General features: G+C 40.0%; 2 protein-coding genes across 3 annotated transcripts; one reads left to right on the top strand and one right to left on the bottom strand.

The window, feature by feature from the left end:
* Positions 1-2,425: 2,425 nt before the first annotated feature.
* Positions 2,426-12,900, bottom strand: LOC138196503 (carotenoid-cleaving dioxygenase, mitochondrial-like). Of its 2 annotated transcripts, none has more exons than XM_069146606.1 (12): positions 12,773-12,900; positions 10,135-10,339; positions 9,825-10,036; positions 9,225-9,340; positions 7,379-7,481; positions 6,689-6,817; positions 6,428-6,588; positions 6,119-6,286; positions 5,808-5,945; positions 4,868-5,050; positions 3,974-4,084; positions 2,426-3,046 (listed from the first exon to the last, which is right to left on the bottom strand). In XM_069146606.1, the coding sequence occupies exons 1-12, from the start codon at positions 12,798-12,800 to the stop codon at positions 2,930-2,932; spliced, it is 1,671 nt and encodes a 556-aa protein (XP_069002707.1). In that variant the 5' UTR covers positions 12,801-12,900; the 3' UTR covers positions 2,426-2,929. The 2 variants fall into 2 exon arrangements, with proteins under 2 accessions (XP_069002707.1, XP_069002706.1); XM_069146605.1 differs by lacking the exon at positions 12,773-12,900 and adding an exon at positions 10,747-11,760.
* Positions 12,901-15,414: 2,514 nt separating this feature from the next.
* Positions 15,415-23,453, top strand: snx19a (sorting nexin 19a). Its single transcript, XM_069145600.1, has 12 exons — positions 15,415-15,628; positions 16,317-17,816; positions 17,904-18,042; positions 18,133-18,233; positions 18,314-18,433; positions 19,351-19,469; positions 19,752-19,842; positions 19,945-20,095; positions 20,388-20,511; positions 21,410-21,594; positions 21,680-21,767; positions 22,574-23,453. Exons 2-12 carry the CDS (start codon positions 16,341-16,343, stop codon positions 22,701-22,703), a joined length of 2,724 nt encoding a protein of 907 aa, XP_069001701.1. The 5' UTR covers positions 15,415-15,628; positions 16,317-16,340; the 3' UTR covers positions 22,704-23,453.
* Positions 23,454-25,404: the final 1,951 nt, after the last annotated feature.

Genomic DNA, 25,404 nt, shown 5'->3' with positions numbered 1-25,404 from the left:
GGTGGATCAATTGATTCATCACTGTAATTATCTTGATAGGTATATTTTGTCTTGTCATGCCATATCCCTTCCCGTGGTGGTACACAGTGTATTCTAATGAATACAGCTTTTCTGTAGAGAGTAATCACACAGCAGCCGTGAGTGCTCGATTTTGGACTCTTTGAAAGTTTCAGACAGACAAAACAAGTTGCTGGCCAGGTATTGTTGCAGAAATTGTTTTTGATTTTTAAAATTCACTGTTGTTCTAACATGAAGTACCATCTGCACTTCATCTATTCTGTCATGCATGTTTTGTACTCATCACAGAAACTTTAGAAACTGTCCAGAGAAAAAACAAAACTTTTAGATTTGAAGGGTTTCTTTTTAGGAGTTTGGTTCCTGTTGCTTTAACCGGCTGTCGGGAACACACAGAGAAACTTTTTTTTTTCCTTTTCCCTTTTGTTCACTCCTCTATGGAAATGCGCATCTGTTCTCCGGCCACACACGCAGCCTAAAAAGTGAAACGACGAGCTGCAGTTAGTCCTCTGCTTTAATCTATTGTTTAGATTTTAATCTGTTTCACGTCTTTTAAATTTATTTTTGTAACTAAGGTGTACTTTCTCTTTTTTTTTTTTTTCTTTTCTTTATCATCTTGTCCTTTTTCTGTTTTTTTTTTCCAGTGGAGGCCCTGTGTCTCAAACATCCTATAAATTCAGTTGTTAGGGTCACAGATTTGGAAATAACCCATCTGAGGTTCAATGCCAGGCTTCTCCAGTGTTTGCAGTGCGGTTTTGAAGTGGCAGGGTGGGCTGGCAGTTACAGATTGTCCCATTGTCGGAGGGTCACAGGTTTGATCCCTCTTATAGCCGGTGTGCCCGTGTTGAGCCCGCCTCCCTCAGAGACGTTGCCCCTGCTTCACCCCTTTGTCCAACAGTTGTATGAGCCAGAAAGTGGATCCGTTAAGATTCGCAATCACACACAGAGAGAGAGCTGCTGTTTACCAGTGTTACAATACAGAGTTTGCGACATGGTCACATTGTACTTGTGCTGCTCACAAACCTATACACAACACACACAAAGCAGCATTCAACAGTTTGTCTGTTGTATCTATTTTTCCCTTTTTTTTAATTATTATTAACAAATCAAGGTCTGGTTGTGAGTTCGGATTCAGACCTTCAGACTCTGCAGCTTCACAACATAACTGAAGCTACTTAAACGCTGTCACATGATGACCTCTAGTGGATGATGTGTGACTCTCCACAGCAGACAAAAAAAAAAACAGACAGCCATTTAGGACGTCTGTTTATAGATATTTCTTTTTTTTTTGCAGCACTGGACTGCAGAGTTTAAAGTTGCAGTTTTAAAACAAAATTTAATATATTTCTATCAGTATTCTGGTTAGTCATTTAAATGACTTAATTCTCCATCAAGTAGTGGTTAACCTCGGTAATACTATTGATAATGATGTTAATTTCTGTCTGATAGAAACGTATATGAAGAGCAGCTGCACTATTAACGCATCAGTTTTAAATATTGTATTAATAAATAAATAATCCGAAAATAGTACATTCAGAAGTGATTTATTCACAATGCTTCTCTTATCCAACCAAGCGTCAAAACCTCAGATTTATTAATGATTGTAACATAAAATGTTTTGGTTTTGATTGATTAAAGAAAGCATAGTATTTTAAAGGCTGTTTGGTAAAATTCTTAATTTGTTAACTGGTAACTAAACTAACTAAAGGCTGTCAGAAAAATGTAGTTACCAGTAAAAACTTCAATATTTCCCTCTGAAATGAAAAAGCATGAAAAGAAAATACTCAAGTAAAGTAAAAGTAAAATAAAATTTGTCAATTAGTGGAGACTTTAACAATTCGTCTCACCTGCTGCTGCGTCCATGTCAAAGGCTATTGTTAATAAATCCATGTGCATTAAAACTTATTATGTCCTTTTTTCCATTTTAAAGGGAAGGGAAAAGATTTCAATTTAATAACAGAGAAATTTCCAATTCAGTGCTAAACACAGTGCAGGACGTGAGAAGAAAAAGAGAGAACTTTAGGAACAGGGAAGAAGATTTTTGCAAAGATTTTACATCGTTAGCTTATTATGATGTATGATTTACACTTTTACAAGTGTCAAACAAAATTCTAATTCAGTATCCTAAATAACTGATAAATACTTTTTATATACAGAAAACTCGCATATAGGGTTATGAGGCCTCAGAAAATAATATATTGCTATCTCCTTTTTGTCTTTTTACTTACTTATTACTTATTATTACTTATTATTTACTTATTGATGCAACACAAATAATAAAGCTAAAACATTCATAAAATCTTGTCAGCATGTGAAACAGCAGTTTTTATGTGAGCATATTTCTAAACATCATCTTGCCATCGATTCTGTGTGAAAGATGCACAAACAATCAACAACTTTGTAAACACACTTTAAAGTTTACAGAGGTCAAATTTATTTAAATGTACAAAAAGTGTATAAAAATCATCGAACCTGTGGAAAATACTGTTCAAGTAAAACACAAAAAGCGAAACAGACTGTTCATTTGGCACTTGTGTGGCCTGTTGGTCTGAGCATCCCGCAACCTGCACGTCACAGGTTTGATGCCTTCCGTACATAAACTCATGAGTTCCCCCCCGCTGACGTGTCCTCTAGTACCGCGAGTTAGTGTCAAGTTGATGCAAAAGATATGGAAGTTACAGGAATAATATGAGGATATGTGAGATAATTAAAAACAGTTTTAGCAAATAGTAGTTTAGAGACTTCATCAGAGTAAACTTCGTCAGCATGCAGTCAGTAACAGAAGACTGTGTCCATCTTCAGCATGTAATGCAGATGTAACGGTACCATCAGGAATATAGTGGTTAAATGCCTTACATTTTTTCATTCTTTGTATTATACTGTGTCAGAAACACTTTGGGTAGCAGAAACAGGTTTATGCTGAGGCACTGAAGGTCCCATGGAAGCCATAAGCCATGTTGACAGGCACATCGGCTCTACCCAGCTCTTTAAATGTCTTGGCATCCAAAACCAGGAGGAATGTCCCTTTATCCTGGAGAGAAAGGTTTACCATCAAAAAAACGCAGACAGCTGTTCAGAATCAAGTCAGTAACATGTGACGCCTGATGTGAAGTCAGAAAGCTTCCGGAGCGTCTTTTAAAAAGTGCATGTGAAGATTAATAGTAGATTATCGAGTGTTTCCCACAAGTGGATCAAGAAGGCACTTAAAGTGGACAATCAAAGTCTTTATAAAAAGAGGTAAATGAGTAATTTTTGGTTTTAGAAATATAATTTGCCATATTAGAAATATTACATTTGCACAAGATACTCGTGCACAGTAATGCCTGACTGACTTTATCAAACTGCTGCTGTTTAATTTCAACATTTTTATTCTCCTTCAACAGTTAATTTGCCATACTTGCTATCAGGAAACAGAACAACAAAACATTATAACAGTTCACTGCATAAATGATACATGAATTTGACTTTTAGTTCAATTAAAGTTTGTACCACTACATGTAGAACTAATTCCATTGTTGTATTACAAAAAGACTGCTTGCAAAACCCTGCAAACTTCGTATTGACCATAAAGTTCATTTTATAAATTTTTCAGAAACCCAAAATGTCATTTTTCCTGTGCTTTTATGGTTACAATTCGAAACTTCAAACCATCAAAATTCACTTTGTGTAAATTCATCAATGAATATTTATGATTCTGCTCATCGCCCTCATTAATATGTATGATGTATTATGTGTCCCGCTGATAACAGACTTGGACGAGAAAATCAACCGAGCTCACGTTGACGTGCAGGTCTGCTGCCTGGTGGTGACTATAACTCAGGGAACCCTAAACCCCTGATAACAACCTCAACTAGCTTTTTATAACACTGATCTAACCTCCCAATGACCAGCACATTTCAGTTCTTCTACTCCTGTTCAATGTCAGGCTTAAGGGAAAGACACCGGCACAGAGTCTTACCTGTGAGGGGGTGAGAACCACCGAGAGGATGACACCATCGTCTTCCTCCACAGCATCAGGGGACGGCACGAACGCGGGCTCTGAGGGGTAGAAACCCTTCTGGTACCAAACCTGCAGGGCATCATATTCACAAATGACTTACTAATTTGTAAAAAAAAATAATTTGTGTTCTTGTCGGTGTTATTTACATGGTAAACATGTTGTTTCCTTGTTGAAATATCTATGAGGAGATTGACACAACTCACCAGCAGCCCTTTTGGTTTAACTTTGTTTAGACACCGGCATCACCACTGTGCACCAGCCAAGAAACAGTTTGGCACATAATCCCCCTTAAAACCACATTTCTGTTTTTATTTGAAACACTGAGATAATGAAACTGCAATAAAACATGTTCAATGGAGAGTTTAGAGGCGCTGCTAGGTGGATTTTGTTACTTTTGGACAGAGCTACAGTAACCGTTTCCCATTTTCTTACCTTTAATCTAAGCTAAGATAACTGCATCCTTAGTATAGTAGAGTAGTGTCCTCCCATCTAACCTTTGTATGAAAATCTATTTCTTTAATATTTGTGTTATACAGTTAATAGTGACTAGATGTGGTTGAAGTCAAATTTCCACTGTAGTGTGTGAGCTGTAGAAGAGCTTTGTCAGGCAGAGTAAGAGGATGATGACTAGTTCTGACTAAAATTAGCCACTTTTTAAATTGACATCTTCATTATTGTACTGTATCAAGTGCTGAGTTATCACTTTTTATTTTATCAATCAATTATGAAAATATTATTTCCCATTAGGACTTCAGATAGCGCTAAATGTGTACACATAAAGTACACACACGCACGCGCACACACACACACACACACACACACACGCACACGCACACGCACACCCCCACACACCTTGAGAGACTTGTCCTTCAGGTCCATCTTGAGCAGAGAGTCTCCCACCAGGTGTCTGAAGCCGCAGCCATAGAAGTAACGGTACGGTCGTGCGTTATATTTGCCGTAGTTGATCTGAGGGAACTCCAGGCCGCCGTACTTGTTGAGGTCGTCTCCATGGAGATCCTCGTGGTGACAGAACACCTGTTGACAAAGAGAGGATCAACCGTCCATTGTCACCTAAAGTCAGCACAGTTTTTGTCGTCCCTCTCTGACTTCTTTGAGCATTAGTTTCAGTTTGACTGTGCTGAGTTTTTTTTTGCTTTCATGAACCGAATCTTATGAGCTTTGCTCATTTGCATTTGATTAAACACTTATGAGGTGAAAGTAGCTGCAGAATGTGTACCTCTGACTGTCTGCTGCAGGAACACACTGATTTCAAAATGTATAAGTTATAGTAGTAATCAAATATTACAACCAAACCACTGTAGAAATCACAACAGAAATGCTTATATGCTAATTTTGCATATCCTCCTCCATATATACCTTTAAAAAATGACCTATATGACATCCTTTATTATTATATTCCTATTACTATATTTAGTAGATGCTTCATGACATATATGGAGGTGTAGTGTTCTCATTCCGCTTTGCAGATTTTACTTTGTCAAGTGAATCAGTTGTAATGGTGGATACCTGATTCTTTCACATTATAATTGACAGGTAGTTACTAGTTACAATGCAGATTACATTTTTACATTTATAAATGTTGTATATTAAACTTCCTAGAAGTCATTAAAACTCTTTAAGCATTCTATTATTTACTCAGCCTGTTTGAATGAGATTTGTTTTGTACAGCATCACAAGAGCTGTCAAGACAAGAGCCGTGTCTGGAGACTGCATCCAAATGTAAAAAAAGATATTCATAGTAAAGAAGTTACCACGTATGATTCTGACTCACCTTGTCTTTGCTGATCTGAACACTCGATGCTTCACTGTCGGGTCGAGTGTTCAGGTTCTGGCCTGTGGGGGTTTCGCTGGTCACATGTAGGGGCAGAACGAAACGCCGGGGGTAAGCCCTGCACATGCTGTTGTACACCTGGGAGAGACACAATGCAGGGACAGTGCAGTATTTGTCCATTTTAGGAAATCATCATCTCTCAAAGTATGTTTTGTTTTTTGTTTGTTTTGTCTCTTGGTGCTCAGAGACTGAAAAAAATGTATTGCATAAAGAGTTCTAGTACATGTGTATGCATTTATTTATATATTGACCTCATCCAGGGCATCTCCTGACTTGCGTAAGTTCTGGATGAGGTAATTGTTGATGGCTTCGCCGCCGTCCGAGCAGCACATATCCAGCATCAAGAATCCGTCCTCCTCGAAGGCGTTGATCTGATGGAAGGTGGAGATGGCTTTGGTGTGGTACTTCACTGAGCTGACCTGCAGGACAAAATACACAATTAGACCATCCACAATTGAGACTGAAGCAGTGGGCTATTTTTCTCTTGTGTCTTGCCATGCAGAATTTCCTTCAAGTTTCCTCGGTGTAAACAATTGCCCTCCTGACCAGTCTCATCTCACCTCGCCTGTATGCTTGTTAACAACATGGAAGACCGTTTCTTGCTTGGGATCCCAGTAGATGCCTTCGCTCAGAGCCTTCCCCCTCAGCTTGCACGTGACTATCTTCAGCAGGTCCATCTTGATTGGCTGCTCGATAAACACCACGTAGTTCTCAGACATGGCTGGAAGCAGGAGAAGAGTGTTATTGAGACTTCTAGCTCAGGGCAGCAAGTAAAAGAAACAGACAGCACTAATGAGCGAAACCCAAGGGAGCTGGCTCACCAAAGCTGTGGTAGTAGGAGGGATGGGACTTGTGTGTCGGCGCAATGGAACAGAGGACTTTGGCTCCTTGAAGGGTGTCGTTTCCATCTGTCTTCTCAGGAGGTACTCTGATGATGTTGTACAGGGCTCCTGGAAGAGTCAAGAGAGTTATGTACAGACATTTACTCTGAGATGAGATGTGAAGAAGCAAAAGCAGATGTTCAGCGAAGATAATGTCGTTTTTATTCTCAGCCGGGAATAAAAAAAAACAAGTAAATCTCACATTGAATTATGCAATTCTTAACTCCTGAAGCCCCAGGCTTTTTTTTTTTTTAAAACTTCCACCTGAAAAAACATCCCAAAGTTAAGTCAGTAACAGCTGTAAAACTGTAAGGCCAAAATGAACAACTGTGGTCTCTGTGGACAAGAGACACTTGGGAGAATTTACAAATACAATAAGTGTCAATATCCTTATCACCAAAGTAAGATTTGAAAAACTCGATTAACTTCAATTAAAAACTGCAACTCTACCTAATTTCATACAACAGAAATGAGGCACAAGAAATGTTACGCACTCACTCGCCTCTTCACTGAATATGCTACCGTCAAAAATATGGTGTGTTTTTATAACAGGTATTGTCTGGTCCTGATACAGGCACCTCAAGGGTGGAAGGGAATAATGTGGGTCTCCAAATAAAAAAACGGACAAACCTTTGCTTCCATAGGAGTTGCCCATATTGTAGGTGGTGCCATCTGGGTCATAGTGTGGGTGAGCAGTGGCTCCATTTACTGCGATGAACTTACTCCAGTCTACCTGCAAAACATAGCACAGAATGAGAGGGATCAGAGTGTGTAGCTGGACTATTTGACAGAGGAGAGAAAATATGTATATACAGTGGGTACGGAAAGTATTCAGACCCCTTTACATTTCTCACTCTTTGTTTCATTGCAGCCATTTGCTAAAATCAAAAAAGTTCATTTTATTTCTCATTAATGTACACTCAGCACCCCATCTTGACAGAAAAAAACAGAAATGTAGAAATTTGTGCAAATTTATTAAAAAAGAAAAACTGAAATATCACATGGTCATAAGTATTCAGACCCTTTGCTGTGACACTCATATTTAACTCACATGTTGTTCATTTCTTCTGATCCTCCTTGAGATGGTTCTACTCCTTCATTGGAGTCCAGCTGTGTTTAATTAAACTGATTGGACTTGATTAGGAAAGGCACACACCTGTCTATATAAGACCTTACAGCTCACAGTGCATGTCAGAGCAAATGAGAATCATGAGGTCGAAGGAACTGTCCAAGGAGCTCAGAGACAGAATTGTGGCAAGGCACAGATCTGGCCAAGGTTACAAAATAATTTCTGCAGCACTCAAGGTTCCTAAGAGCACAGTGGCCTCCATAATCCTTAAATGGAAGAAGTTTGGGACGACCAGAACTCTTCCTAGACCTGGCCGTCCAGCCAAACTGAGCAATCGTGGGAGAAGAGCCTTGGTGAGAGAGGTAAAGAAGAACCCAAAGATCACTGTGGCTGAGCTCCAGAGATGCAGCAGGGAGATGGGAGAAAGTTCCACAAAGTCAACTATCACTGCAGCCCTCCACCAGTCAGGGCTTTATGGCAGAGTGGCCTGACATAAGCCTCTCCTCAGTGCAAGACATATGAAAGCCCGCATAGAGTTTGCCAAAAAACACATGAAGGACTCCCAGACTATGAGAAATAAGATTCTCTGGTCTGATGAGACCAAGATTGAACTTTTTGGCGTTAATTCTAAGCGGTATGTGTGGAGAAAACCAGGCACTGCTCATCACCTGCCCAATACAATCCCAACAGTGAAACATGGTGGTGGCAGCATCATGCTATGGGGGTGTTTTTCAGCTGCAGGGACAGGATGACTGGTTGCAATTTGAAGGAAAGATGAATGCGGCCAAGTACAGAGATATCCTGGAAGAAAACCTCTTCCAGAGTGCTCTGGATCTCAGACTGGGCCGAAGGTTCACCTTCCAACAAGACAATGACCCTAAGCACACAGCTAAAATAACAAAGGAGTGGCTTCGGAACAACTCTGTGACCATTCTTGACTGGCCCAGCCAGAGCCCTGACCTAAACCCAATTGAGCATCTCTGGAGAGACCTGAAAATGGCTGTCCACCAACGTTCACCATCCAACCTGACGGAACTGGAGAGGATCTGCAAGGAAGAATGGCAGAGGATCCCCAAATCCAGGTGTGAAAAGCTTGTTGCATCATTCCCAAGAAGACTCATGGCTGTACTAGCTCAAAAGGGTGCTTCTACTCAATACTGAGCAAAGGGTCTGAATACTTATGACCATGTGATATTTCAGTTTTTCTTTTTTAATAAATTTGCACAAATTTCTACATTTCTGTTTTTTTCTGTGAAGATGGGGTGCTGACTGTACATTAATGAGAAATAAAATTAACTTTTTTGATTTTAGCAAATGGCTGCAATGAAACAAAGAGTGAAAAATTTAAAGGGGTCTGAATACTTTCCGTACCCACTGTATGTTAATGATACTGGACCAAGCTAGTACCTTTTCCAATGTTTCTAGGTTTTCTGGGTTCACTTTGTGCATGAAATTGGTCTCCGTGCTCACATAGTAGTCCCCTTTGTATTTAACAAAGCTCACACTTGCATTGTCTGTGGGTTCTGTAACAAATAAAAACACAGCAGTGGCAAGTTTTGTAAATGCCTGAAAGCTTTTCTTCTTATAACCTGCAGCTTGTAGTGACTCGAAAAAGAACAGTTTGAATGTAAAACATTTCTGCTCCCCTCCCTGGTCCCCCACTGCAGCACATTATTATATAACCGCAGAGTAAACACAGTTCTGAGGAGGTCCAAACCCTGCCCTCACCACAGAAATACAAACTTGTACAAACGTGTAATCTAAAATATTTTTTTTATTTTTTTTCTATACGATTCCCTGTGGTCATCCTTGCTCTTCTCAATTTACCAAGCTGGTTCTTACTGTAACACAAAATCTTCATTGAAACCTCAGAGCAACATTCCTGCACAGTGATTTAACAAACCAGCTACACTGCATGCACCTGTCATGACCTCTCTTTGTTCCTTTGTTACTCATTATCCATTTACACTTGATTTCAACTCATCCCTTCTTATTCATGCGACTCACCCATCATCTCGAAGCGGGAGAGGAATCGTAGGAAGAAGTTTTTACAGGGGTCAGGCATGGCCAGGGTGCCAAACTCTGACATCATGATGCGGTCCCGTTCACTGTTCTTCTTGTAGGCATCACTGTGCAGGAACCGACTCATGTACGTCACCTTGCCTTCCTTGATCTTGAACTGGTGGAGAAGAGCCATCCCATCAAACCAGTGGTTGTAGCTGCCATGAAACACATTAAGACATCAAGGCTTGCCATCACATGCATTTGGAAACTTTCCTTGTTTGTGCAGCAGCGTATTGAGGTGTTTCCAACTCACTGTGTGTTTCCAAACTCGAACTTCCCAGGGCCGTTGCGGAGGAGCCTGCCATTGAGCCAGGCAGGAATGGTGCCTCGTATTTTGGTGGTGATTGGCTCAGGGGTCTCTTCTATGGAGCGGACCAGAGGAGCAATTGTCTCCAGTCCCTTCAGTACCGTGGCGATGCATTCCTTCGCCTTGCCATTTTCACCAGGTGTGTTCTTATCTGTCGGAAACACATAGGCAGTATAATACCCAAATTCTTCTTTAAATCAAACGAACATTATTGAGATCCCAGCTATTGTTCTTGGAGTGTTTTCAGCAGGACGTTCTTTTTTTGTTCCCAGCATGTTCTATTTAAGAATAACGTTCTCTAAAATCATTTTACAAAAGTCTTCATAAAACATTTGTATCATGTTTTTAAAGCACGTGCTACTGAAAACATTTAAAGAATTACAGTACACTGTTCTGACAAGGTTATGAAAAACATTTTAAGAATGTAAACAAAATACTTACAAAATGTTTTTTAGAGATGGTTATCTTACCTTTAAGATATGACAAAAACATCAATAAAAAGACTTTACTAGAATATTACATAATATTCTCTAAGTTTTTGGAACAAAGAAATTCTACCTGGGATGGCCGTCTTTGCAGATGTTGTCTTCAACTCACTGATTTTTGGTTGTTGAAGCAGGATAATAACTAGAAATACATGTCTGATAAGCCAAACTATTAGGCAGAAACCTACAATGTCAAATGAAAGACATGATAAATCAGAAATACCTAACCCTCTTGTCTTTCTGGGCAACATAAAATGTGACAACATAAAAAAAAACCTGAATATATGAGTATTGTTACTTTTAAAAAGAAAATATAAACAGGTGCATGTCTGATAATTTTGCTCAAAGATGCTGTTTAAATGCAACACTTGGCTGTTTGTTTATATCTTCATAGTCTTTCACTTTTATTAAAAGGCATTCAAAATGTAGTTGTGAACAAGTTAATTGTCTCACTAAAGCATTAGCAAGGTTTACTTTTGCATTTGGAATAAACATCTAATAAAACAATGGATTATCCATTAATTAGAAGGAATAAAGACAACCTTAAAATGCACAATTAGATGTCTTTAAAAGTAGTGCTGGTGTTTATCTATAAGATTTCCAGTGATTAAAAAGTAATACGAATGACAAATGACATTGAAATCCTGCACTGCTCTGCAAACAAGTCTGACTGTGAACTTTATCACTGGCTCTTGTGTTTACAGAAAAACCACAGTAAACATGCAGCTCTGCACAGTGCAAGATTTCCGTTCATTTCCTCAGTGAGAGACCTAAAACCGTGTTGACTAAGCACAGCTGGGTCATTGCAGCATGTGTCTGACGAAACCAAAGACGCATGACTTAAATTATCAAAAACAGTCAGCTCCTTTGTTACCATCTACCTCATTATGAGCATGCTAGCAGGGACACAGGCAGGAAGTAAGTTCAGCTATGTGTAAAATGAAAGTACATTCTTTATCAGGGATATACCTGATGGTTTAAAGCACATACTGTATGTACAATAATATATATATATATGAAACTGAGTATTTCAGAAATAAAATACTTTGCTATATATATATATATATATATATATATATATATATATATATATATATATATATATATATATGCAGTATTTCATGCTGCAATATGAAACTGCCACACGTTTAATGTCAGTATTTGGCCTCTTTTTTGTCACGTTGACACATGAAACAAAGGAAAACTATTAATGTAATGAAAAGAACTTAAAGCCCATTACATGTTAACGAGAAGAAGCCTGCCTGAGGATGAATTGTTTTATGTTCTGCTTTTTGTTACCTCACATGGATGTTTGTCCATATCAATATTTGCATAACCATAGATTCTGGATGTTTATTGCCTGAGGGAGAATATTTGAGGTAAGTATTTCTGTTTCTGCAAAATTTGTGCAAAAATTGGACCACACTGGAGCAAAACAAACTCCATCAGGAACGACAGGTTGGCAAATTCATAATATAATTTTGGCTGATTCTAAAAATAATACAGTAAATAAACCTGATAAAATAAGAAAAAAATAACAGAATAATAAAATAGTCACTATACGTGCCTTTCTTTAAAGATGAGCACTGCCATTATTACCAGTGGGTTGTAGAGAAACCAGTCTGATGTTCTGCTGCTGGTTATGGCTAATTAACTATATGTACAGTAAACAGTCTTCCGGCACCAGCAGCTGTTTGCGATACTCGACGAGGTTTAACTGTTTAACAGTATTTAATCCTGCGATTATCAATTATACATGCTGACACTGTAACTGCAGTCTAGTCCTTGCTCGAAAAGCATGTCGCCTGTCATCATAACTGAAACCAGATGCTCAGTGAAGCAACAAGAACAGTTTGTCCTGCCAGCGCACAGTGATCGTCCATCATCGCAGTTTATTCGGCAACAACTACCAAGAGCGGAGGACCAATAAACATGCCGCATTACATTTTAACTTTTGCCATGCGCTTTTCAAGTGCAAACCGCTCCTAAGAACAAACCACGGCTGTGCGCGCAGCTTCCTACTGTGAGAACCAGCAGCAGGTGAATCCTGCTTTCTGTCGTCTGTGCAGTTCAACGTCCACAACACTGAGGAACCTTACCAGGACTCTCGAGATTCACGGGGGACATGGCGGTGGATGGATGCTGCTTCTGCTTTCTGTCTGCTTGCTATCGGGCAATAAAACGCTTACCACTTAACGGGGCGGTGGATGGAGCTACATGCAGGGCGTTGTTACGTAACACTGTTGTATAACAGAGAGAGAGAGAGAGAGAGAGAGGAGGGGGGGGGGGGGGGGGGGAAGAGAGCTGGTACAATCAGTCCTGCAAGAAGTATGCTCGTCTACTTTTCTGGTGCGCTGTGAAATAAAGACATCAATAAATAAGTAAATATTAATATAAAATAGAATATAAATGTAAATAATTGCTCAAATAAGTGGGCTAAATTCCACTAATTGAACATGTAATCTGCAATGAATTTGATCACAATCTTAGTTTTTCTATACGTTTCTAGGCTATGCATATTCTTTATTCATTTGTGTTGTTTGCATTTAGCCTATTTATATCCCTAAATTGATATCCTGATTTATCTGTGTTTCGATATTTGTTCATTTCTGTATCTGTACATATCTTCTGTAAGTATTTCTTTGTTTGTTTTTTATGATATATGAAGTGTATTCTCACACTAAACAAGGACTGGTCAGCTCGGAAAACTATAGGCAGAATATACCAAAAACAATTGGGTAAGAATGAGGGTATACGCTCTCCCTCATTAGATTACAGGCAAATAATTAAATGAAGGAAAAACTGTTGGTAGAGATATTGAATAAATAAAAGTATATATATATATACAGTGGGTACGGAAAGTATTCAGACCCCTTTACATTTTTCACTCTTTGTTTCATTGCAGCCATTTGCTAAAATCAAAAAAGTTAATTTTATTTCTCATTAATGTACACTCAGCACCCCATCTTGACAGAAAAAAACAGAAATGTAGAAATTTGTGCAAATTTATTAAAAAAGAAAAACTGAAATATCACATGGTCATAAGTATTCAGACCCTTTGCTGTGACACTCATATTTAACTCACATGTTGTCCATTTCTTCTGATCCTCCTTGAGATGGTTCTACTCCTTCATTGGAGTCCAGCTGTGTTTAATTAAACTGATTGGACTTGATTAGGAAAGGCACACACCTGTCTATATAAGACCTTACAGCTCACAGTGCATGTCAGAGCAAATGAGAATCATGAGGTCGAAGAAACTGTCCAAGGAGCTCAGAGACAGAATTGTGGCAAGGCACAGATCTGGCCAAGGTTACAAAATAATTTCTGCAGCACTCAAGGTTCCTAAGAGCACAGTGGCCTCCATAATCCTTAAATGGAAGAAGTTTGGGACGACCAGAACTCTTCCTAGACCTGGCCGTCCAGCCAAACTGAGCAATCGTGGGAGAAGAGCCTTGGTGAGAGAGGTAAAGAAGAACCCAAAGATCATTGTGGCTGAGCTCCAGAGATGCAGTAGGGAGATGGGAGAAAGTTCCACAAAGTCAACTATCGCTGCAGCCCTCCACCAGTCGGGGCTTTATGGCAGAGTGGCCCGACGGAAGCCTCTCCTCAGTGCAAGACATATGAAAGCCCGCATAGAGTTTGCCAAAAAACACATGAAGGACTCCCAGACTATGAGAAATAAGATTCTCTGGTCTGATGAGACCAAGATTGAACTTTTTGGCGTTAATTCTAAGCGGTATGTGTGGAGAAAACCAGGCACTGCTCATCACCTGCCCAATACAATCCCAACAGTGAAACATGGTGGTGGCAGCATCATGCTATGGGGGTGTTTTTCAGCTGCAGGGACAGGACGACTGGTTGCAATTGAAGGAAAGATGAATGCGGCCAAGTACAGAGATATCCTGGAAGAAAACCTCCTCCAGAGTGCTCTGGACCTCAGACTGGGCCGAAGGTTCACCTTCCAACAAGACAATGACCCTAAGCACACAGCTAAAATAACAAAGGAGTGGCTTCGGAACAACTCTGTGACCATTCTTGACTGGCCCGGCCGGAGCCCTGACCTAAACCCAATTGAGCATCTCTGGAGAGACCTGAAAATGGCTGTCCACCAACGTTCACCATCCAACCTGACGGAACTGGAGAGGATCTGCAAGGAAGAATGGCAGAGGATCCCCAAATCCAGGTGTGAAAAGCTTGTTGCATCATTCCCAAGAAGACTCATGGCTGTACTAGCTCAAAAGGGTACTTCTACTCAATACTGAGCAAAGGGTCTGAATACTTATGACCATGTGATATTTCAGTTTTTCTTTTTTTAATAAATTTGCACAAATTTCTACATTTCTGTTTTTTTCTGTGAAGATGGGGTGCTGACTGTACATTAATGAGAAATAAAATGAACTTTTTTGATTTTAGCAAATGGCTGCAATGAAACAAAGAGTGAAAAATTTAAAGGGGTCTGAATACTTTCTGTACCCACTGTATATGTAGCCTAATAGACATATAGCCTACAGAAGAAGAAAAAAAATAATGTAGGCTAGTTGTAGGCCTATAGAAATGTAAATAAATTGAAAAAATATATTTTGCTTATGTTCTGATAAATTACCAACCTTTTATACATGTATCTATTTATTCTTTTTTTTTTTTTTTTAATTAATTTAGATTAAATTAATTTACATGTGCATTTTTTCAGCATGTTCTTGTGTATGTATTTGGTGAATGTAATACTGATCTGTGAAGTTTGTTTGGAGCAGCAGAGGACTGTGTTGTTCTCTCGGCTGCGTCTCTTTGCTACCAGGTTAAGTGCGCACACACGTCAGCTACCAACTAGCTGTCCATATGGGCCGTGTGTGTGTCTATCCAGATAATCTTTGTTGGAGGATTAGAGCATGTCCCGGAGAAGGAAGACACTCTCTGCGGCTTGTAGTCGTGCAATGAGGCTCCTACAAGCTCTCGGGTACTGTATGTTTTATTGTCTCTTTGCTGGCTTTATAACGAGAATTAATATGACTGTACATTTCCCTTCGTTTTTCTTCAACTGTACTTTTCTGATAGTAGAAAATATAAAGCAGTCTCTCAACAGCGTTCAGTAGAAATGATTTTGTGCTTGACAATATGTTTTGAATTTGTTACTGCTACTTGTCTTAATTTGAACATGTGCCATAGTTGGTATTCTATAGTGGGAATGAATACATTATTATTATCTCAGTTCAAACACATACTCCAAATAATATCAGAAATGAGAGTTATGATATGGAGGACACACTACTCCGGCTCTTTTTATGTAACAAGTAGCACTGAAGTGATTATTCGATTCATTAATCAGTTGATTGACAAAAAAAAGGAAATGTCAACTATTGTAATGGTTGATTAATCACTTAAGTCATTTTAAAAAGCATGTGAGGATTTGCTGCTTTCCTCTGTTTCATGACATTGTTAACTGAATATCGGATTTTGGGCAGTTGTCTCCTACTAGTATGGGAAACTGGGACTGCATTATTTTCTTACATATAATAGACCAAATGATAAACTGAAAAAATTGTCAGATTAATCCATCATTAAAATATTTGAAAATAAGTTCAAGCAGTTCCAATCATCACGTTGTTATTGCTGGTTGTATAACGGGATGTGTCTTCTTTCAACAGGACATATTTCACCTGCTGACTGTAATGCCGACCACAAACAGCTCTCATCACTGGACCCTGTCAGAGTTTCTTGGGCAGCCGAGGTTGTTAGGGCTTGGAGCTCTGCTGGCATGGCTCGTCCTCTTCCACCTCCTGGTGAACGTTTGGCTCCTCTGCGTCTTCACCAGTCTGTTGGTGGTTCTCGGAGGTTGGCTTGGGTCCCGGGCCTTACTAGACGCCGACAGCGTCCTCCACCTGGAGCACTTTTTACCTCTTGGTAAAGTGAACCCACCTCTGTATTCCCCTGAGCACGAGTGGAGGTTGAACCATGAGATCCACAGCGCCGTCCACAAAGCCGTGCGTGACTTCGTGTCCTCGTGGTACCGTACTCTGCTGCCTGAAGTGGAGGGGGAGTTTGAACGGGCCGTGCGTAATTCGATGCTGGAGTCGGTGATGGAGCTGAAGGAGCGAGCACGACGAGTGGACAGAAAAGCGTTGGTTCAACGGCTGCTACAGCTGTATGGGAGTCACCTGCAGAGCTACATGACAGTGAGACAGATACAGTCAACACAGAAGGAGAGCATGGGCCTCTGGCAGCTCTACAGTGAAGTAGATGCCCCTCATCCAGCTGTGAGCAGTGCAGACGCTGAGCTCCGCTACTCCAGAGCTCTAGTTCACCTGGTGCTGCATGTGCTTGTCCCGTACCCTCAGATGGAAACCAGGACTGGCGGTTACGTGGTCACAGAACTCATCACCTCCAACATGCTCTTACCGCTCATCAGCAGGCTATCTGATCCTGACTGGCTCAACCAGACCATTGTAGACATATTCACCAGATCCAGAGAATCACAGGAAATCAGTGTGGATGACCTCCCCGCAGATCCACTGTACAAATGCAAGATCCAGCAGGAGTCCTGGACCACCTGCAAGTCGCTGTCCTCCTATGATCCAGCAAACAGCAAAAGTACATCAGACTTTCACGATCTTCACAGCCGGGCAACGATCAGTGAGAGGGACAGCATGGCCAGCCTGTCGTCTGCTGGGAAAGCACAAAGTTGCCACGCAGGTTTGCTCACACCGTACAAAGTGAACTGCTGCTCGCTCACATCCACCCGCTACTCCAACTCATCAAGCTCCAAAATAGTCCCACTGGAATCGCTCATTCAGTCAGACTCTGAAGATGACCTGGCAGGAGGCTTCTGCGACTGCAGTCCTCCGACCAACTTCTGGAACTTACTGACTTTGAAGGATGACCAGTCCATCGGCTGCTTTGGTCCTCTGAGAAATCTCGGGCCGAAGGTGGTGGGGGTGCCCGAGGACCCCCTGTGGCCGTCAGGCATCGCCCAGGAGAAATCCCCAGCTTGTCCTCCGAGAAGGTTTTGTCTAACTTCCTACAACTTCGATACCCCCAACAACCCTGCTGCCCCTGCGAGCATCCAGAACGTGCAAATTGTTGGTACTGCAACTGCGAAGGAGACGCGCGGCACCGGCACGCATCCCTATACTCTCTACACTGTAAAGGTAACACCACCTCGTGCTCCCATCCTCAATTGACTGATATTTGAACGTCGATATTTACACATTACCCGCATATTTTCTGTTTTACAGTTTGAGATGGTGACGGACACTGATAACGCAAGTTCTCTGGAACCTTCAGCCTGTCACACCGTCAATCGCAGATACAGCGAGTTCCTCAACTTGCAGACACGTTTAGAGGAAAGGCCTGAAATAAAGAGAGTAATCAAGAGTAAGAAATGATCCAATGCTCAAACATATCATTAAGGCTTAACTATGCCAAGACAGATACGTCATTGTCTGTCAATGTTATGCATTTCAGATGTCAAAGGCCCTAAGAAAATGTTCCCTGACCTCCCATTTGGCAGTCCAGACAGTGAGAAGGTTGAAACTCGTAAAAGCCAACTGGACGCTTTTCTTAAAGTAGGTATGAGGATTATAACTTCACTCTGCGTCATCAAAAATGTGTGTGGTCTTGTAGTGAAATGATTTTCTTTTTCTAGCAACTAAGCATTATTCCTGAGACAGCCAACAGTGAAGACATGCAGGAGTTTCTGGCTCTCAACTCAGATGTTTGCACGTACTTTGGAAGGAAGCCTTTTGTCAAGTCCAGAATTGATAAGGTGAGGATGTGACTGTAAGAGACATAGTGAGATCTCTAAGCGTTTCTTTGATAAAATGAGAGAAAAAACTAACACGATGAAATGAATCACATAAAATGTTAAAAAGTTAGTTCAACTTTTAGTCGAGATGTGAGTGAATGTCTGAAGATTTGATCATACTCGAGGCACAAGCTCTCATTATGCTTCTCTTTGTTTTTATGTGTCCCCGCCGGCTACAGTCGTGCCTGCCCAGAGACGTTATGTTCTTTAGTTGTCCTTACGTCTCTCCAATTGTCATGAACTCCATATCTTAGGAATGCCTAAAGGGAATTTCTTCAAATTTGAAACAAACGTTCACTTGAACTCAGAGAGGGAACTGATTAGATTTTGGTGGTCAAAGATCACTGTGACCTCACAAAACACATCTGTGGCAATAACTCAACAATGCATGGGCTAATTATGCCAAAATCTCACACTAATGTCTAATGGGACGAATGAAAAATGTATTTCCAAACGGTCAACGGTCACATTCACTGTGACATCATGATGTTCTGCAAAACACTTTTCTGGTCATTATTCTACACCATAACTCAGGAACAGAAAGGGAGATTGTGACCATATTTCACATTTGGTCAGACATTGAATTGGTGGCATTAATATTGGGTGTCCACTGTGCTGATTGTACAGATGTGTGTGAAGCATCCACATTTTTGAATTTGTAGCTTCTTTGCAGCAACATCCATATTTGAATATAAATGTCTGTAAATAGAACAAATTTCTTCCAAGTCTTCACTCCATACAGTATGTTATACAATGAATTGTACACACACATGTAACATGTACGTGGACACACATGTAAATAAACTTCAACTTGACTGGTTAGCGGAGGCGAACAACCATAAGGCAGTAAATCTAGTTTTTTTTGGTTTCCATTAAAGATGATGGAAAATGCTTTCGACACCTTGAAAACAGCTTTCCCTTATCCCGAGCCCCTCAGTCCAACAGAGGACATGGAGGGAGACACTTATGGAAGAACAATGGACAACAGAAAGTACAGGTGAGAGTTCTCAAAGTCTTAAATCCATTTGGGATCCCTATTTACAGTTTGCATAAACCCATGAGTTATAAGCAGTTCATCGAAAGAGTAATTTTCCGTATAAATTGGGTCATTTGAATGCATCTTAAAGGGGATGAATCATCCAAGCTTAGGGAAAAGTTTGACAATGATGAGTTTTTTTAAAGCCATATGAGGAGTGCAGGGTTTTTGTGCTCTTATCAAGTTATTCGTGTTTTGTTTCTTACTAATTGGGGATCTCTGATTTTGTGTTTTGTGCTTCAGAAGGCTGATGTTCCCAAGCAAAATTTCCCCATTTCTCAATATACCTGACCTCCATCCTAAAGTGACATACTGCTTTAGTGAAGGCAGCACTGTAAGTTACCATGCAGAATTTACGATCCTGATAAACAAGTGTTTGAAACAGAACTGAGCACACATTCTCTTAACACATAATCTGTTAATTGTGACTGTTTAGGTCCTCAATGGCATTTCAATGTCTGGCCTGGAGAGCTTTGTCAGAGAGCAGGAGAAACGTTTATGTGGGCTGGATGGAAAAGAGACGGCCAAGCAGAACTGTGAGCAGCAAGGCAAAGACAAGAAGACATCAGGGAAAACTCATGTCACAGGTTCAGTTCATTGTACTTAGTTTAGATTAGTTTTACTTACTTTTTTTTTTAATCCATAACATCCGTTCAGATGTAGTCCTAGCAGCGTTGGAGGCACAACATGCAGTAACATAGAATCACCACTTAGGCGCAGCAAAACTCCACTGTTAGTTCAAGTTTGAGCCTAGTAATCCAAGTAGTCCCAACAGTTTTGTCTATACAGTTTGTCAAGTGTGTGAAGATTCCCATTGTTGTGTGGAAATTCATTCTTAATTTGTGGGATTTTTTTTGTGTGTGTGTGTATGTCCTGCAGACACAGCTGTGGCAGATGTTGCTTTGAACATCTTGTGTCTGTTGATGAAGGATCAGTGGAATTGGCTGTGCACTGAGAATATACAGAAGACCATCAGACTGCTCTTCGGCACCTTCATTGAAAGGTAGGAGGTTGTCAGCCTCTCTGTCGCTTTCTCGGCTGTTTTTATGTCATTCATATAGTTAACATGTAACTCACTCCTGACACCCTAAAACACGCCGAGGATGGCATGCATGCAAAAAAGAGTTAGAGTTTTTATAAAATAATGTATAATCTCATATTTATCATTTTGATCATTATCCACTTACAGTGAATTTCTGGGATTGGTACTGTATGGTTGAGAGATTCATCACTAAAGACAGAGCAGTGCCACAACAGTCACACGTGGGCTGCAGTTGCTTCTACTAACACATACAAATATGTGACCACAGATCCATTGGTTGCCAGGTTTGTTGTATTCAATTATTTTTCCTCCATTCAGCTGGACATCCAGACACTAGATCCTTTTCTAGTGAAAGGTACAGCTTTATGAGGTATTAAGAGGTTTGTTGCACATGACTGTTGGATGTCATTCTCTCAAATCGCCTCTCAAAATAGAATTTTTCTCTTACAATGCAATGTTTATGACTTCCTCCCTACACAGATTTAAACAAAGACTTTTCTCTTTTCCACATGCTCTGTAGGAACAGGACTTTTCTCATCGCTGGTGTTCTGTTGTCATTAACTCTTTATACTGGCCTCCATTTTTGGACTTGATATACACCTCTGGGACTTTTAAGGTTCACTCAGTGTGTCAGTAAATAATGTTCACGCTTCTGCAAAGGTTTATAAAATGCTTGTTTGTATTACCCTTCTGTGCATGATAGTCACTCTTTCCTAATCAATCAAAGCATATTTGTATGTGAATGCATTCGTTTTCGTCCGTTACACACAGGGGCTGAAAACTCATAGAAAAAGCACACTCATGCACACAAGGACACAAATATTGCACTAAACTACTGATTTTTTTTTTTTTGTCTCAGATGGTTGGATGTCGGTCTTGCCCACCTTACCAGCGACCCCTGCTGGGTGATTTACCTACAAGTGCTGCAGGAGGCGGTGTGGCCTGGCGGTACGCTGCCTGCTCAGCCACAGCCAGAGCGAAGTGACACAGAAAGGGAGGAAACCAAGGAGCAATGTTTGGGCTGTCTAATGCAGCTGCTCCCAGGTCTGTGGCAGCTGTCACACTCAGATTACAGGTGTACAGGTGCTGTTCTGATTTTTACAGATTTCATTATGTTGTTCCTGAACAGAGCTCATCACTGACATGCTGGGCAGCGAAAAGTACAGACTGAGCTTGGAGACCATGCTGGAGTCTTTGCAGGACCATCAGATAAACAAGTGAGTCGGCAGCCAAACTGTTGAGCAGAGCAGACCAGTTTGGGGCTCGCAGACCAAGTTGGGCCCGCACCCTCCTTGTTTTGGTCTATAATGAACACAAAGTGTAAATGTTGTGCAGCTAAAAGGTTCATAATATGAGTTTTACATCTTAATGGTGTCCAGCGTCCCTTTTAAATTACATTGGCCAACGTTCTATCTATGAAGAATTATGGTTTTCACTCTCTCACCTGCTAATGCTCATGTGCTGTCAGTGTGTCCTACATCATTAACTTTCGGATGCCAGTCAAGATAAATCAAGTCAAGCAAATTTTGGAAAAATTGGCAAGATGCCTGTGTTATACAATAATTTCTTCAAAATAATATTATTAATATTATGCAGATTAAAGAGTAGTGTTTAAATAATCTTGAAATTGTATTTCAAATTAAGAATTTTAATTTTTTTGTAAAACACATTACATTTAAATCAAATTTAATGTCACCGAACATAAGCATTCATTTTTGGCCCATGGCCCTCCCTAAAGTTTTACTTTTGTCCCTTCTTAGGAAAGAATTTGGGAGCCTCTGCTGTTGCGTAAGCGTGTCTGATTCTGCTCTTTTAACAACTGCTACACTCAAGAGCTCAAAAACTGAATAATAGTCTCTGGTTCTCATATTCATAATACACTAAACAGTATAACCGCAGTCTTAATGTTTAGGATAGATCTGAATTCTGTGTTTCATTTTCATCCTGCATATCATCCATAAGAGGCTCTGTATCATCAGGTGATGTCAGTCTCTCATCGTCCTGTTTGTGTGGCTTTCTGCAGACATCTGATCTACTGTGTCTGTGACCTGCTGCTCGAGTTTCTGGTCCCTGAGTCGTGTGACAAAGCCTTCCAGAGGTCTCTGCTGCAGAGCCTGGCTAAAGACACAGACAGGGACAGTCCTCACACGTGATGCGGCACATGACGTACTCTGATGGCCACACAGGTGGAAGCAGTCGATGCATGCAGTTTATGTGTCTTAGGGATGAGACATATTTATAGTCCTTTGGTCAGCAGGAAAAGAGACTTCACCTTGCTTTGGGCATTTATAATAAACTCCCCCACCTTGTGACTTACTGTAGAATAAGAATGGAAAAGATGAGAAATGTGTTTACAACTGTGGAGACACCCAAAGGGGGTAGCATCACGAGAACACAATTTTGGTATCAGTATTAGCATGAAAATTGATCTGATCATGACATCTACTCAAAGTCTCACAGTCATATATCAAATATTGTGCAACCAACAGCTTGTTTGTTGTTTTTCTTGTTGCATTTCTTCATTCATTCAGATATTGGTGCAAAGCATGAAAGAGTTAAACCTGGAATCAGTTTGTGATTTCCATCTGAAATCTGACTTTGATAAATAATATTTTTAAATCATCAGCCGATCCATTTATTTTATGTGATGCAAAGGTTTGAAAATCTTCCCAGTAGTCTCTCTTTTATGAATGTTTGTAAGGTTTTTTGTTCTGTCTTTTATCCCCTATTCATCAAATGATCGGAGTCTCTATGCACTTAGTGCCTTCTGCTGAGAGAAGTGAATTCTATCAGTTAAAATTAGCTGTCTGAAGGAAGGGCTTTAGTTTTATGTCAGTTTCACAAACTGAATGTAAAACCCATGTACAGAATACAAGCCTAATTTCCTGACTCAATAAAGGTCTTAAGTGCATGAGCATTGTGCGGGAATCCCCCTTTTCTTCAAGCCATACAAAGGTTTTTTATTTAGCTCCTCCCTGACTGCCAAAGCTGCTATAAAGCTGGTATTGTGTTAGTGGAGATGTTTTATCTGCATTCACGCTTCCTTTTCCATCAACTTATGAACTGCTTCCCCTTTTATAAACGGCTTTTGTGCACATATGCCTTCACTGATGACGACTAACTTAGGAAACTGAATTTAATCGTCTTTAACACTGCCACCTTTTCAAAAATAGTTTTATTATTTAGACTTAATTTAGTTTCATTGTGAGAGAAATTGACTTCCACAGCCATGAATGTAACTTTTAGAACCTGGGATTGATCTTACTTCACTGTCTGTGGGAACCGTCCTTTAATAAATTAAAGCCCTTAATATTACAAGTAGTATATGTGTGAAAAAGTTTAAGCTCTGACATGTGGACTTTCAATGGTTCACCTAAAACCCCAGACTGATGCTTCATTGAGAAAAGTGTATGCAGACAATGTTTTAGACTTCTCATGATCTTTTGATCCCGATAGCATTTGAAAAATACTCATTACCCCCCAGCCAATGTTTTTGATGAGGTTTAGGATTAACACTGCACTCCATGACCTTTGAAACTTCAGTGAAAATGTTCCTTTTGTATTCGAGTTAAGCAGCAAATTAAGAAGAATGAGGAGCAAAATCATCCGCGTCTGTGAAGTGCTTCCACATGGTAACAAATTCATTTTAAATTAAAAACATCCAGCAAAAAAAATTAAGTTTTTTTTTTTTTCTTGTGACATGGGAGTTGAAAGTTTTGCTCAAATGAATGTTGTTGTTTTTTTTCTATTTCCAACATAAAACATCAACTTGTGGTCAACATGTGGTCATCACTGTGCTGCCCTTTGTAAGACATGTTGTCAGGGTTAAAATTATGGTTGGTAAGAAATGTACTACATCAGACAGAGTGTCAGAGACAAGTAGAAATGAAGATTGGCAAAAGTTCAGTCAGGATAATTATGTGTATGCTCTGCCCAGTGCAGAGAAGTGTTGTGTGGACCAGAGGAGACAGACATTCCCTCAAAATTGGTATTTAACCTTTAAATACACTTAAGACCGAATTTTAATTTGAATGGGGTGTGCTAATTTCCCCTCTGATCTGTCCACTCTCTGTACCTTGAAGATATAGACCCTTTAGTATAGGTTGACATTGGGAGGGAACATGTCTGTTATCGTTGCATTTGTACCTACAGGTAACAACTGTTATTTACAGGTACTATAAGGCAACATGTGGACCACTTGAAGTGTGTGTTTCAGGCTCTAATGGATACAGAGGGAAAACTGCTTCTGACAGCTTCAATAAGTCATTTCACAATAAACCAGTTCCAAAAAGCTGAAATAATTACAATCAGCTCAAAGCACCATAGCTTTTTGTCAGAACATTTGTAACCCACATAGACTGGTAAATTTAACAGAAAACAATCAAATTCAATTGGAGAATTAATACTTCAGTTTTGAACGTGTCAAAGGTGAGAGAGAAGAGGGAGCGAGAAAACCGGAAGAAAAACAAGGAGTCCGATAGGCAAACTATCCACACTGAGATAAAGTTGTGTTACTGCATAATAGTATATGTTAAAGTTATCCAAGACAAAGGTACTGTGTTTCGATAATTTGTTGTCCACAAGTAAGTTACGGATGACCAGAACTTGATGTGTTTTGATGATTAATTGCGGTGTGTGTGTGTGTGTGTGTGTGTGTGTGTGTTTGTTTTAAATTGAATGTAGCTCCTCTTTATTTTATGACCATCAATGAAAAACAAAAACAGCCGGAGAGACACGTGGTGTATACGAGATTTAAACATGAAGTTTTATTGCTTCAGAAATATTGTGGCGTTGTACTTGGCTAATCACAACATTTTCCGTTCTGGTTTCGTGAACATTTAAAGTAGTAGAGAG

Source organism: Embiotoca jacksoni, unplaced genomic scaffold (assembly GCF_022577435.1).
Source record: "Embiotoca jacksoni isolate LCO1_2020_lvr unplaced genomic scaffold, fEmbJac1.0.p SCAF_13, whole genome shotgun sequence".
Taxonomy (NCBI): Eukaryota; Metazoa; Chordata; class Actinopteri; family Embiotocidae; genus Embiotoca; species Embiotoca jacksoni.
The sequence above is the reverse complement of the archived record's forward strand: the minus strand, read 5'-3'. Positions and strand labels throughout refer to the sequence as shown.